The sequence below is a fragment of the Argentina anserina genome, chromosome 6 (genome assembly GCF_933775445.1).
Source record: "Argentina anserina chromosome 6, drPotAnse1.1, whole genome shotgun sequence".
In the NCBI taxonomy this organism is placed as follows: Eukaryota; Viridiplantae; Streptophyta; class Magnoliopsida; order Rosales; family Rosaceae; genus Argentina; species Argentina anserina.
This window is the reverse complement of record NC_065877.1, coordinates 658,721-672,895: the sequence shown is the minus strand read 5'-3', so window position 1 is coordinate 672,895 and position 14,175 is coordinate 658,721. Positions and strand designations below refer to the sequence as shown.

General features: G+C 38.9%; 4 protein-coding genes and 1 long non-coding RNA gene across 9 annotated transcripts; 4 read left to right on the top strand and 1 right to left on the bottom strand.

Moving 5' to 3' along the window:
• Nucleotides 1-1,393: 1,393 nt before the first annotated feature.
• On the top strand, nucleotides 1,394-3,707 carry LOC126800725 (uncharacterized). The gene is made up of 6 exons (XM_050528133.1): nucleotides 1,394-1,622; nucleotides 1,995-2,069; nucleotides 2,568-2,656; nucleotides 2,788-2,872; nucleotides 3,117-3,198; nucleotides 3,450-3,707. The coding sequence occupies exons 1-6, from the start codon at nucleotides 1,458-1,460 to the stop codon at nucleotides 3,539-3,541; spliced, it is 588 nt and encodes a 195-aa protein (XP_050384090.1). The 5' UTR covers nucleotides 1,394-1,457; the 3' UTR covers nucleotides 3,542-3,707.
• A 302-nt stretch (nucleotides 3,708-4,009) lies between these two features.
• On the top strand, nucleotides 4,010-8,103 carry LOC126800724 (tRNA-splicing endonuclease subunit Sen2-1-like). 5 transcript variants are annotated; one of them, XR_007672731.1, is made up of 4 exons: nucleotides 4,010-4,087; nucleotides 4,181-4,965; nucleotides 7,049-7,788; nucleotides 7,953-8,103. XR_007672731.1 is itself a non-coding variant. In XM_050528131.1 (3 exons), exon 2 carries the CDS (start codon nucleotides 4,187-4,189, stop codon nucleotides 4,934-4,936), a length of 750 nt encoding a protein of 249 aa, XP_050384088.1. In that variant the 5' UTR covers nucleotides 4,010-4,087; nucleotides 4,181-4,186; the 3' UTR covers nucleotides 4,937-4,965; nucleotides 5,639-5,749. The 5 variants fall into 5 exon arrangements, 2 of the variants coding, with proteins under 2 accessions (XP_050384088.1, XP_050384089.1); XR_007672733.1 differs by having other exon boundaries at nucleotides 7,652-7,788; nucleotides 7,923-8,097; XR_007672732.1 differs by having other exon boundaries at nucleotides 7,923-8,097.
• LOC126800723 (rust resistance kinase Lr10-like) lies at nucleotides 4,975-7,057 on the bottom strand. Its single transcript, XM_050528130.1, has one exon. The coding sequence runs from the start codon at nucleotides 6,666-6,668 to the stop codon at nucleotides 5,559-5,561; it is 1,110 nt and encodes a 369-aa protein (XP_050384087.1). The 5' UTR covers nucleotides 6,669-7,057; the 3' UTR covers nucleotides 4,975-5,558.
• A 14-nt stretch (nucleotides 8,104-8,117) lies between the features above and the next one.
• Nucleotides 8,118-9,267, top strand: LOC126800407 (rust resistance kinase Lr10). The gene is made up of 2 exons (XM_050527776.1): nucleotides 8,118-8,454; nucleotides 9,200-9,267. The coding sequence occupies exons 1-2, from the start codon at nucleotides 8,118-8,120 to the stop codon at nucleotides 9,265-9,267; spliced, it is 405 nt and encodes a 134-aa protein (XP_050383733.1).
• Nucleotides 9,268-11,392: 2,125 nt separating this feature from the next.
• On the top strand, nucleotides 11,393-13,600 carry LOC126800726 (uncharacterized). Its single transcript, XR_007672734.1, has 3 exons — nucleotides 11,393-11,682; nucleotides 12,173-12,236; nucleotides 13,482-13,600. It is a non-coding gene; the product is annotated as an uncharacterized LOC126800726 (long non-coding RNA).
• Nucleotides 13,601-14,175: the final 575 nt, after the last annotated feature.

The window sequence follows — 14,175 nt, the reverse complement described above, 5'->3', positions numbered from 1 at the left end:
TGCACACATTCAGGTCAACAACCACAAAAGTCCATAAAAAACTCGTTCCCGTTTTTCCCTTTCACCAATCCTATTTCGTGTTGGTCACCTTCCCTGTGATCATACTTTGCTTCATGACTCAAGTCTATCATGGCAACAACATCGAACTCGATCTACAGATTCTAATTTCCCAATCTGAGCATCGATCACAGTTGAAAGCGATATACCGGATTCACGCTTATCTGGAATTGCCTGTATATCAACTCATGGCCCAAGTGTGTCTCAAGCTTCTCTCTGCTACGTCTGGTTTTACTTATCATATATAACTAACCAAGCTATATATATTGGAATATGCATGCGCAGTAATAGCTACTTATGAAGTTAAGAGCCACGTACTGTATATTATACTTTTGCAGATGGGGGATGTGCACCGGCCACCGGGGAAGTACACTCTTAAGTTTGAGGCAACAGAGACATGTTATCTGAGGTTTTAGAGTTTGGAGCAAGAGATCTTGTGACCATCCCCAAAAAACTCAGTTGCAGATGGGATATAGTATATAAACACAGATACACTACAAGTTTGAGCCCTCTTCGTACTAGCTAGTGATCAGTCAACTTCCTCCATCAATGTTACTAAATTTTATGGTTAAATCATGTTTGTTTTAATTCTCAAAGTGCTCTTGATTACATTAGTTTGGTTTTTTAGATTAAATAATTTGTATTGTAAAAACAATAATTAGAAGGCTCGTTACATCATATGTCGCGGTTCTACAATATATATTGAGCATTAGTAATTAGGACATATACTCCTTAAAATAGTAATATTTACCGGTTGACGTGTTCATTTTGTTGCTTGGTTTATTATATATTAAGGTTCAGTATTGTTTTATAATTTTATTTGGCTTGCTGGCATTGGTTTTGCCCTCCAACATTTTTGTACTTTTTCCTTTTCTATTAATAAATTGTGTAAAGGAACGAGTTTTGTTCCCTTACGCTTACAAAAAAAAATCTAAATTTGATTATATCCTACTAAATTCGACATGTAATTTACGGGAAGCAAAGTTGTCGCTCACTCATATCATGCCCACCATTCTAAGTAAATGAAATGTTTTTTTCTCAATAAATTTATAACTATATTATAAAAAACACTTCACATTTACTTAGGATGATAGACATGAAATATGCAGGATAGAGTTGCGCGACAAAACCCGCGTGCCCCGGCCTTATTATTTTTAATTCTCTGCAAAGGTTAAAATGGTCGAATTATTGAGTAATTAAAAAGGAAAAAGAATTATAAAAGAAAAAACTAAACAAATGAGAAGCGGGGTGTCCGACCCGGTCCAACAAACCATGGGTTAACTCTGACAAACAAAACAAAACAAAACAAAACAAAACAAAACAAAAGCAAAGCAAAGAGAAGCCTCCCGCCGCTAAGAAGTAAGAACATCAGAGAAGCTCTTGTTTCTTGTTCTTGTTTGATGGGGAACGATGCAGAGTTGGTGACCCCAGGTGAAAAGCTCGGAAGAGCCTCCGAGTTCAAAGCAGGTAGAGGCGCCTACGTGTCACCTGATAAGCTCACCGTCTATGCTTCCCTCACTGGCTTCCGCCGCATCCTATCCCCGCCTCCTGACTCACCTGATGGGGTATCTAAACTTCAAACTTACCCAACACTTTGTTCTTCTCCAAATTTGGTTTTACTGCTTAAATGTTTTTACTTTGGTTTAGTTTAAGTATGAAAGTTCAACTCTTGGATATGAAGACCAATTGTTTCCTGAAAAGTTCAAGACTTTTCTACTATATAAGCTCTGCAGTTCATGTTCTGTTGTCTTTGGAAATTTGGGTTTCAATCTTTTGAGTACTTTCACCAGTTTGAGACTTTGAGGGGACAATTTTGAGACTTGTGTGAATTGCTACCTCTGGTTTTTTTTTTCTCGTTCAGCTTAGTGTTTGATTTGAGTGGCGTTATGTAATGTTGGAGTTTCTGTTGATGATGTTGGTTGTGTTTTGTTTTTCAGAGACCCACTGTGGAAGTAACTGGCCACAAAGCCCATGGCGCTATACCGGAGCCTGGGTCTATTGTCATTGCCAGAGTAAGGGCTTTCGACTTTTTACCCTCATCACATCTAATGGATGCTAATCGACAATTTCATTGCTGCGCCAATAGTAGTTTTGTTATGGAGTGCTATCTTACACTTGTAGCTTGGACCTCGTGGTGGCAATTGTAGAATTCAGTTTGAAGTTTCAAAATACTCTTTTGGGGTTCCAAGGGTGTCATTAAGAATGTTGTTTAATCCAGTAGGAACTATGCATTTAGTATCCGTGATATCCATTTGGTTTTGTGTAGGGTTAATCCGTTATTTTTATCCTTGAGTTTAAACGAGTGGGTACATTATATGACAAGTTATTATGAATCTAAAACACACAGCATAGTCACAGTTTTAGCAGTAGACGGGCTTTCATGCTATGTTTGTGTTGGAAGAGGTCATGTATGTTAGAAAATGATTGCTGATTTTGCTGCTATAAGGATGAATATCTGCAAATTTGGAGGTAGACTAATGTATGCAACTCTGTGAAACCGTATTTTGTAGGTTACCAAAGTGATGGCCAGAATGGCTTCTGCTGATATTATGTGTCTTGGCACTAAATCTGTGCGAGAGAACTTTACTGGCATAATTAGGTATGTATTTCTTTGTTCAAATATATGCGGAAGGTTTTCCATTCATCTCACTCCTACTCTTTTTGTGTAATGAAGTTAGTTGTTTTTTTTACTGTTAAAGCGTACATGAAACCTCCTACCACTTTTAACAGGCTTCAAGATATTAGAGCAACCGAAATTGATAAAGTGGATATGCACCAGTCTTTTCGCCCTGGTGACATTGTCAGAGCTATTGTGGTATCCTTTCCGTTCAAATTGCGTTTATTTTATATTTATGTAATCTGGAAAAAAGAAGAATTGCACTCTCTTGGACCTGAGATTAAGAATTGTTTTTAGAATATAAGATTTTTCTTCTTTGTCCCTTCCATTATGTTATATGGCTTCCTTTCCTTTGATATCTATATATAACATCTAAACTGATTATGCTTACAACATCGACTGTGCTAATTGCAAAATAAATGTCCTTACTTCTTCTGATTAGCTATCCCTTGGAGATGCAAGAGCTTACTATCTATCAACTGCAAAAAATGAGCTGGGTGTTATTTCTGCTCAGAGTGCCGCAGGTAAAGCATTATTCTTAGTGTACTTTTTTAGAGTAAAGTTTCATAATTATTGAGGCTGAATGTATACATTGTTATTTTCTGCCTCCTTAATGATCCTTGTTCGAATTAGATCAGGCTAATGCGAGTCATTCTCTATCGGGGATGAAAGAGTGCTGCTTTTTCGTTTTTAAGATGGGTTAGTGTGCATATTGGAAATCGCATTGAGTCTGCATGATATGAGCTCACTTTGGTTTTCTAATTGTTCAATGCAGGCGTCCCAATGGTGGCAATAAGTTGGACTGAGATGCAATGCCCCATTACAGGGCAAATTGAGCTCAGAAAGGTTGCTAAGGTCGGAGGATAAGAACATCAACTCGAAAGTGTGTCTTGGTGGTTAAATTTAGAAATGTTTAATTTCATGTACCTCTACAGCAAGGGTAGACAAAATACACATTGGATCTTTCAGACTCATGATTACTGTATTAATTATCTGACTCATGGTTCACAAACTCGAAGAACACAATTTTGCACCATCTTGAGTTGAATGTGCGATTGTGCGCGTTCACTTCGATTTCCAATTTTTCACTTTCATTCATATGCTTGAAGTAACCATACACAACCTTTCTCGATCAATCTCAGAGATATCTATCTATTCACCGTTTTGCCTTTAAGTTGGGTGCAAAAGGTTTTACCTTTTACTGAGGTAAAAGTGAAAATGTTTAAGCAAAAAATAAAGGTTTTGACTTTAACTGCGGTGAAACAGTGAAAGTTAAGAAAAGTATAAAACTAATGCGTCTCTGTTTCTGAACATCCAACGAAAGTGTATTTGGCGCCGGCAAACTCTCACCTTTCTTCCTTGAGTTCCTTCCCTTCATTGGGTTTCGTCGCATCTTACGTTAAACCCAATCAGGTATTAATCTTTGGTTCCTATTCGATGTTCTTGATTGATTGCTATGATCTAAATTGGGTTTGAGTTGGTATGAATCGTTTGATGTTGTTGCAGAATCTAATGGGGCCTAGATGGAAAGGAAAGGGCTTCGAGGCTAAAGCTTTAGCAGACCCCATGTCAAAGATAGTACTGAAGCTTCAGTTGTCTCTAACTCAATCAAACTGTGAAGGGTTGCTATGTGGACGCAGTGTGCTTCTCTCAGTTGAAGCAGAACAAGCTGATCTCCTCAACCGTTCGTGCTTCGGTCAAGCCATGGTTACTGCTGAGAAGGATAAGCAGTGGTTCGAGTTGAGTTTGGAGGAGGCATTCTATCTAAGCTATGCTCTAAAATGTCTAAGAATAGTTGAAGATAAATGTCTGAAGAGTGATGAACAGCTATGGCAATGCATGAAGTCTAGAAGTGCATTGTTTCCTTATTTTTATAAGGCCTATTCTCATCTTAGGATGAAGAATTGGGTTGTTATGTCGGGGATTACATATGGTGCAGACTTTGTTGCTTATCGGCATCATCCAGAGTTGGTACATTCTGAATATGCAGTGATTGTGTGCTCGGAGGAGGAAGAAGAGGGTGGTGCAAATGATCGACTGAGGGTTTGGTCTGATGTGCATTGCGCAACTCGGCTTTGTGGAGGTGTGGCAAAGACATTACTGGTTCTTGAGATCAGCAGGAATGGTCATAGTGCAGACTCTCCATCGTGTTTGGCGAGTTGTACTGTCAAGGAGCGCACCATCACAAGATGGAATCCTGAACAATGCCGCGAAGATCAGACAGTAGTTGTAAGTGAAAATGGAGCCAAGGAAGAGAATTAGTATGTTATTTTGCTGCAACCAAGTCAGAGGTATGCCTTCCTAACTGGATATTTTGAGAAACTATTTGTTTGTTTGATCTGTGTCTTATACTGAATATATTGCTCATCATGGTTTATATCACAATTCGTATATCCTAAAACATCCCCATAGGAAAAGTTGAACCTAATAGTTTCCTACACATCTGTATATCGTTTATTGGAAGATGTCTTGAACTTTATAAATGGAAATGAAGAAGGGGGATACAAAAGCATAGAGAGTTCACAGTAGCATAGGATCCTAAATTTTCTGTTATGCTTTTGAGTACATTCTGCTAAGATGATCATCGTGTTGCATTTAGTTTCTGTATAAAACATATGCATCAATCAACTTCACTGAGTAAATAAACTTCCAATGAAGTGTGTCTTCACCCAGACAAGTGAAGACATCCCTTCAGAAAAATATGATAGGGATTCTTTAAAGTCCCCTTAAAGCATAAATAAACTTTAAGATTCCTCTGGGAACTTATCAAACAAACAAGTTTTCCCAAAGCTTGGTAAAGCCCATTATTGACTAGTTATTCTGAGCTTTGAATGAAGCTTAAGAAGAGGCATACAAGAATATATAGACCATTAATTGCATCCCCTCACACCATGGAAGTAGATTCTGTAGCCCTCTGTGGCAGAATAGATACCGCCTCGACAACTGTCTCATCACTGTCATCAGGTACATCCTCAGTTGGCATCTGTTGGGGACAATAGAAGGGTTTTGGAGGCATTTGCAAGACTTCATCTTCCCTTTGAAGCATCTCTAGAACCTTTGTCATCGAAGGGTGGTCCACAGGCATCAGTTGTATGCACCACAAAGCAACTGTGATCATCTTCTTGGCTATTTTAGTATTGTACTCGCATGCATCCTCAATCTCAATGTTCAATCCCTTTTCCAGTTGCTCATAAATCCATGAAAGGAAGTATATCTGGCTCGAATGTTCTGCATGTGCATTCAAGTTTTTCGTCCTCCTTGCCATTTCCAGCAACAACATTCCAAAGCTATAAACATTAGCTTTGTAGGAAACACCACCAATAGTTTTGTAGAACATTTCTGGAGCTATATATCCCATTGTGCCTCTTGCTGCAGTGACAGAAATTGTGTTATGATCTCTAGGGTAAAATCTTGCAAGCCCGAAGTCAGAAATTTTTGACTTAAAGTTGTGGTCGAGGAGAATGTTATGGGGCTTTATGTCAAAATGCAGAATTTGGATATCACATCCTTGGTGCAGGTATTCAACTACACGAGCCACTCCTACAGCTATCTCATGCATTCTATCCCAGCTTAGAGCAAGACTTTTTTCTGCATCCCCTAATATATATTTGTTGAGGGATCCGTTAGGCATGAAATCATAAATAAGGGCCCTTTTACATCCCTCCGAACAGAATCCAATTAGTTGCACCACATTGACATGATGAATTCTTCCTATTGCAGCGACTTCGCTGATGAAATCTTGCCCTTTTGCTTTGGAATCATTCAACATCCTTACTGCAACAAGATGACCATTTGATAGCTCTCCTTTATAAACCGAGCCAAAACCTCCCTGCCCAAGTTTATCTTTGAAATCATTTGTCACCGCCTTAGTTTCTGAATATGAGTACCTGCTTGGCATAAGATTCTTGTATGCATCCAGGAATTCTTCAACAGCCTTATCGTCCTTCAGGAACTTTTCCCAATTGCCTGGACTGAGTTTGTTTCTGAAAGCCATTGTTAATTTATTGATATCCGAGTATGAATTCCTTCCTCGCACAACGTTGTTGCATGTATTTGAGAATTCTTCGACTGCATTATCATTCAGGAACTTTTTCCAATACTGTTTGTAGCTCCAGAAAACCAGCAGACCAATGATGCTGTTATGCAAATCCAGGTAGTTGTTAGGAAGTCATCCCGATATAAAAACCTTAAACTTAAAGGAACTTCCATTGGCCTGACCGGTAATCTTTGCGATTTGTATAAAACCTATGAGAATGCATAATAAACCAAGAGAAAATTGGTTAGGTGAAGCTCAGAAAATGTAATGTTGCTCGAGTTGTTTTTTAAGATGAGCATCCTGCCTCTGCTTTTCATGCTTGTAATTGTTCTCCCTAGCTATCATTGCTAAACCTATTAGCAAAGCAGCCGATGATCAAGACTGCCCCGTTCAAAGGTGTAGGCATGATGGTCCGCTTATCCGGTTTCCATTCCGTCTACATCACTATCCTCTTTACTGTGGCTATCCAGAGTTCGAGGTTTCCTGCAGCAGCTTCAACAATATGACCATGATGAAGCTCTCCTCATCATCAGGGTTCTTTCTAATACAATCAATCAATTACGAGACACAACAGTTTCGTGTGTATGATGAGGACGGCTGCCTCCCCAGACGCCTTCTTAATTTCACTGTCTCCTTCTCACTCTTCAAACCAGACATGAGTTACGTTAACAATGGCTGTGACTTTGATAATTACCAGTACCAAAACAATTTGAGCAATTTCACTTTGTTAAATTGTACTGCAGCACAAGATTTGAGTGTAAGACCAACTATATATTGGAAGTACAAGGCGATCAAATGTCTCAGTATCCCAGGGTATCAAGTTTTGGCTACTAATTTTATTATGTCTGGCTTGCTGCTACACAGTCCTTGCGAAACTATGTCAGCAGTCCTTCCTGTTCAACTTAGACGTATTGCTGATGATATGTATCGTTGTGATCTAGACACTATCTTATCGCTGGAATGGAATTTATGGAGTTTCCCGGAATGTCAAAACTGTGAAGGAAGCTGCCCCTTCAATTACAGCACAGCATTCGAGTCTTGAAATGTTACCCTCCCATTCCCAGACAAAAACATAAAGGTACATGCCTAGTGAGCTTTCCACAAAATAAGCATCTTCTGTTCACGATGGCATTAGCAAAATTGATTGTGGAACCAAGGAAGTATCGTTTACTAATTCACCTATACTAATTAATTATATCTTATTTGATTCAGGTCTATCAGCTAAGTTTATTGTCCTTGCAGGGAGCGCATGTTGTTTTGTTCTCTTCTCAACCACAGCGGTAGCCATTTTTACCATTTAAAGCAATTAAAGAGGAGAGAGGAGGAGGATAATCATAAAAAGATTGAAAAGTTCCTGGATGACCACAAGTCTCATGTACCAACAAGATACTCCTATGCTTAAAGAAGATGACAAATGAATTCAAGAAGAAGCTAGGCGAAGGCGGTTTTGGAAGTGTTTTCAGTGGAAAGCTTCCCAGTACTAATGGAGTCCCAGTTGCCGTAAAAGTCCTGAAGGATTTGAAAGGGACTGGAGAAGATTTTGTTAACGAAGTGGGAACCATTGGCAGAATTCACCATGTTAATGTGGTACGACTACTTGGTTTTTCAGCTGAAGGAGGGAAGCGTGCTCTTATCTATGAGCTCATGCCTAATGGATCCCTAGAGAATTTTATGACATCTAAAGATCAGTCTTATGATAATAACACTTCATTTGATTGGGAGAAACTTCGCAATATCATCACAGGTAAAGCAAATGGAATCGAGTACCTTCACCAAGGGTGCGACCAGAGAATTCTTCACTTCGATATCAAGCCTCACAACATCTTGTTAGATCACGTCTTTAATCCGAAAATTTCTGATTCCGAAGTCATTCTCAAAAGCATCATAATTTCGGTGAAGATCATATGGCAAATGCATGCACTCAGATTCATACATTTTTCACTGATACTTTCCACGGAGTTTCGTCCAAGACTCTTATAAGAAACAACAAGTCTCCATGGAAAAGTCCATTCATTCAGCGACAGATAATGAGGACTGTGACTAATACATTGACGTCTAACAGACTTTAGAATTCAATGTGGCGATATGAATTAATTATTTGCTAGATGAACATTTAAATGAGAACGCTGATCTTTCAGGATTTAATTATTTTGGTGTTGGGGATTGGAACTTCACAATGCCACAGGTCCAAATGAGACGCAATGGCGGTGAAGTAACTCTATTGAAGGTAAGGTATGAGATGACCTTAGCTTAATGGTGTTTTGACGAATTTTTCGTGACAAGCACCTTCCAACTGGTAAAGAAATGGTTGAGGACCAAAAAAAAAAATTTGCTTTTCAAGTGCAAGTGGTGTTAGCGTTGGTGACTTAGAGGCTCTTTTCCCTCTATGCATTAGATTGAATACTGTTGAATAAAGTGGTGTTGACTGAAGTGTTTAACAAGGGATAAATTTTACGATAAAAGGGTAATCAAGTATTTGTTGCTTACAGAGAAGTTATTTTGGCCGAATGCGTTGGCCATGAGGGTTCTTATTGAAAGTAAGGAAACAACTGTTTAGAGTGGTGGTGTAGCAATCCTTTTGGGGTTAGTTTTGAGGAGATGGTGGACCTAATATCGGGTTCTGTTGAAGTAATTACTAAACTTATTAGTACTACAACGGTGGGAGAAACCAATATCTTAGATGATGCACTGGGGCATTTGTGTGGGACCGTATGTCATGCATTTGATGCATGTATGAACTAGGGGGTAAAGTATATCTCAGTTGTGGTCGTGTTGGATTTTGCGCTGTAAAGTTCACCTAATTTTCATGTTCCACCGTTGTGAGATAAATACCTTTTTTGTCTGAACCCCAAATTGTGGCATACCACTCATGGAAGCAAGAAGATGTAATTAATTTTCGACGGTAAGTTTTGGTGAGTGTGATGGGAAGCGTGATGCGTCACTCTTGTGGTGGCGGTAGAGGTTCTCTACTGCCTTGTGCGTATATTAGTCGATTCTCTAGTGAAATTTTTGAGAGTAATTCTTAATCCAAGGTGGTGTTCTGTGGTGGTTGTGAACTCAATGAGTTAAGATTTCTTTATCGTGTTGCCGATACAAATATGGTACTTGAGTGGGTATCATGCACGACAACTTTTTATGGTTATAATAAGATGATCATGAAAGGAGATTATTTTGTTGATTGGAAGGAATGGTAGGTTCGTTATTCTAACGATGATTTGTGGTGAAGTCATGAAGGTATTGTCGTGATAAAGCACGTTTATTTGAAAACTACTATGTGTGATGTAAGTAGTAGGCATGTGTTAATCATTGATTTGACTCATGTTAGATGTTGGGTTCCACTATCGATGGTCGAGTTCCATTACAAGCATGCTCACTTGGGTGGCTTACATGTGGCTATTAATGTTAGAACATGTGACAGATTGTCTGTTTGGAAGAAGTTTGAGGTATGTGGTGTTTGAAAACTCTAATGGTCCAAGAGACTTGGAAATGTTGGTTTCTAAGACTTGAAAGCGACACAGGGTAAAGAGAGATTATATAGTGTCGATGTGGTAGACCACTCAACCTCGAAATCTCATTCTTAATAGCGTAGTGAGATCTGTCAGAGAAGAGAAGTCATCTGTAAGATTCGTTGAACAAGTTGGTGACATTCAAGACGACGATGTCTAGCATGTCTCCTAATGCCCTACCGTGCAATATGTACATTTGAACTTAGCATGCCCTTAAGAGAAGACTATTAGATGGCGCCGTGTGACCATCTAGTTGAAGGGCGCACCTATAGTGGGGTGGTGAGAGTGGACAAGAAGAGAAGTTGACATCGAGGGTACGCTAGACTCTGCGGGAGCAAGGTCATCTAGCAGGTTCAGGTGCATAGGGTATGCTATGTGCCTACGCTAAAGTTGTACATATGCACTCAATGTGTGTTATATAAGTAAATGCAGTTATGACTTATTGGAATTTGGTTGAATAGTGAAGTTCGTTCTAAATTCGCCTTATACCTTAAAGGTCTTGTGTTGCAGAACATCTTGTTTTTCCCATTTGATTAGGGATGTTCGAGTCGTGGTTTTTCCTGGATGGGTGTTATCATGCTCATTTTTAGAATTCTTTGCAGACACAGTGAAGTTATATAACACCATAATAGAAGAAAAGTGAGCTGTGATCGCCTCGTGGAGGCATCAAAGAGAGGAAAATTATTGGGGAATGAATTGTGAAGTCACCATGTTGAGGGCTGGGTACCCTTAGCTGTTGTTGAGTATGGTGTATGAATTTCGGGACGAAATTCCTTTAAGGGGGGTAGAATGTAATAACCCGAATTTTTAGAAACTAAATGTCGAGTATTTTCAAAGTGTTAAACTTGTGAAATTAATTCAAGACGACAATTGGAGGTTTGCGACATTTCGAAACGAAAACGAAAACGTTCTCGGATTGTTTAATTAGAAAACGTAACGTTACCGCAACGTATAGATCGACTTTTATTCCGTTGCTCGGTTGCGAAAACTTCCTTCACAAAAGTCGTAGAGCTCATCGATACGAGTTCGTGGACACGACACGCGTTCGAATCGGACGTCGGACGCGAAAGTTATTAACGTCGGAAGTTCGTTTCCGATTTTGGAAATAGTATAAAAGGAAGGAAAGGAGATTAAAAATCAGATTTTTTCTAAAAATCAGCTCGGGTTACTGTTCACCCGAGCTCGGTACTGTTCACCCGACCCAAAAAACCTTCTCCGGCCGATTTCTCCACCATCCGACGTCGCCTCGTGTCGTGCCACCTATCAAACTGACGGGCTCGACGAGCTCCATCTTTTGGGCTACGCCTTGCACTCCGGCGACAACCACACACGGTGTAGCAACCGCCGGAAGTTACTGCTGTGGCGGCGCCGCCTCCTCCGGCCACCATGGCTCGAGATTCTTGGGGGGTTTTGCTTGTCTCAGTCCCAGCAACATTCCCACAAAAGGAATCGAGCCAAATCGAAGTGTAAGTACCCGAATCAAAATTTCAATTTCTAGGGTTTGTGAATAGTGCCGATTTTGTGTTCTTCGTTGTTTGGACTGTTTAGACCTTGGTGTCAACTAGGAAGTTGTTGGAAATGTTGTTTAGGTTGTGGTGGTGAAATTTGGTGATGATTGGTGGTGGTCGGTGAACAGTAACGCCGAATGAATATTGACTGTGAATAGTAACTCCGCATGAATAGTGATATGTAACAGTACTGTGAATAGTGATATGTAACAGTAACTGTGAACAGTGTCATGGTAAAACAGTTACTTTGAACAGTGTTTTGGTAAAACAGTAACTGTGAACAGTGTTTTGGTAAAACAGTAACTGTGAACAGTGGTTTAGTAAAAACAGTGATTAGTAAACATGAACAGTGTTCCGTGAACAATGTTTTATGAACAACATTTAGCTGTGCTGAACTCGTCACCTGATATTTGAAGTATTATTTTCTAAGCATTTATCGTGCTATTAGGTGACTGACGAAACGAGTGAGGAAATTACTTTCAGGGTCGTGGAAGTTGCACGCAGGAAAGAATGTGAGTAAAATCTCACTTATTTACGAATCTACCCTTGCGGTGATTCCAAGATTTTTGCAAGAGTTTTTAATATTGAATTACGACACGTATACAATATAGTGGATTACGTATATATCGTATAAATGGTAATAAGTACATATATATATAGTTTGCTATATTATATACTGTTATGAATTCATTGGAATTGGTCATTTCGAATGACGAGAATTAAATGTTGAGCATGTGATGTGATTTTTGTACAATATGAGGTGTGATTATTGTACGTGGTTTTAACATGAGTTTGTTAAAATGTTTTGTCTTCGGACGAGTTTTGACTTCGGACGAATTTTTGTCTTCGGACGTGTTTATGAAATATGACATGTATACGATATAATGGATTATATATATATTGTATAAATGGTAAATATGTACATATATATATATAGTTTTCTATATAATATACTGTTATGATTTTATCGTGATTTATGTCATTTCGATGACGAGATTTAAATATCGAGCATGTGATTTTGATTTGTACAATATGATGTGAGATTATTGTACGTGATTTTAACATTGAGTTTGTTAAAATGTTGATTTGTCTTCGGACATGATTTTTGGTACAATATGATGTGAGATTATTGTACGTGATTTTAACATTGAGATTGTTAAAATGTTGATTTGTCTTCGGACATGATTTTTGGTACAATATGATGTGAGATTATTGTACGTGATTTTTAACATTGAGATTGTTAAAATGTTGATTTGTCTTCGGACGTGATTGGTACAATATGATGTGAGATTATTGTACGTGTTTGGCAAGTCGGAACCTAGCCTTTGGCCGGGCGAAAGTTACGATACAGTTAGAGCTCTAGTCTGTCTGCCTTAGTACTGCATGTGAGGTAACGGGTGGTTATCTGCTCATGGGTACTCAGATTGTTTGGATGTTGGGTAGCGGGTGGCTATCCAATATCGGCGGTGTATTACGAGAGGGGTAACAGATGTGTACCAGCGTTCTTGGTACCCGTATTATAAATGCATTTGGGTAACCAGAAGGGTTACTTAATTTCTCATGAGCGCTTCTTTTCATATTTCTTTGGGACAACCAGATGGGCCGTCCATTAACTCATGAGTGCATTTATATTTGTTTGATTTGTGGATTTTCGTATATATATTAATATGCGAGTTATATTTTCATTTTACTCATACGAGCTGTAAAGCTTACCGGGTTTGTGTTTACAATCCCGGTGCACCAATTCGATGGTGTAGTGGATAACTCCGCAGGTGTGGATTAGCGGGAATTGACGGACCGCTCAGAGGACTTGAAGTTATTTATCTCCAGCTTGTGTGAGGATTTTGTGTGACTATCTTGTGAGTTTGTTGTGAGGATTACGCAATTCCATTGTTATAATATTGAATTATAATTTGGGTTGTAATAATCGGTTTGACTGAGTTGTATTTTGAACTCAGAGATGATCCGCTGTGGCATTTTAAATGATTTCGATTCGTTGAGATTGTTTGGTGTTTAACGATTTTGAAATTTTGAGTTTTTAAGCTCGAAATTTTGGGGTCGTTACAGTATATATGTGTTTTGTGTACACTGTATATCGTGCGATTTGTGCCTCTTGCAAATGTAACACATAATGTGTTCTGGTCATTCCAGTAGAATCTTGCAAGCCCCAACTCTGAAACTTATTTCGACTTGTCATGAAGGACGTTGTGGCGATTCATGTACGTCAAAATGTAGAATATGCTTCTCACATCCTTGGTTGGGATGTTCAATTCTGTGAGGCACACCGAGAGCTATCATTTCCATTGTATCCTAGCTCAATCAGAAGACTTATTCCTTTCTCCGAAAACATATACTTGCCTAGGGATGCCATAAATAAAAGTCATTACAGAACTACATGTTTAGCACCTTACAGTGATCAGATAAACAAAATGCTTATCATTTACCTGCTTT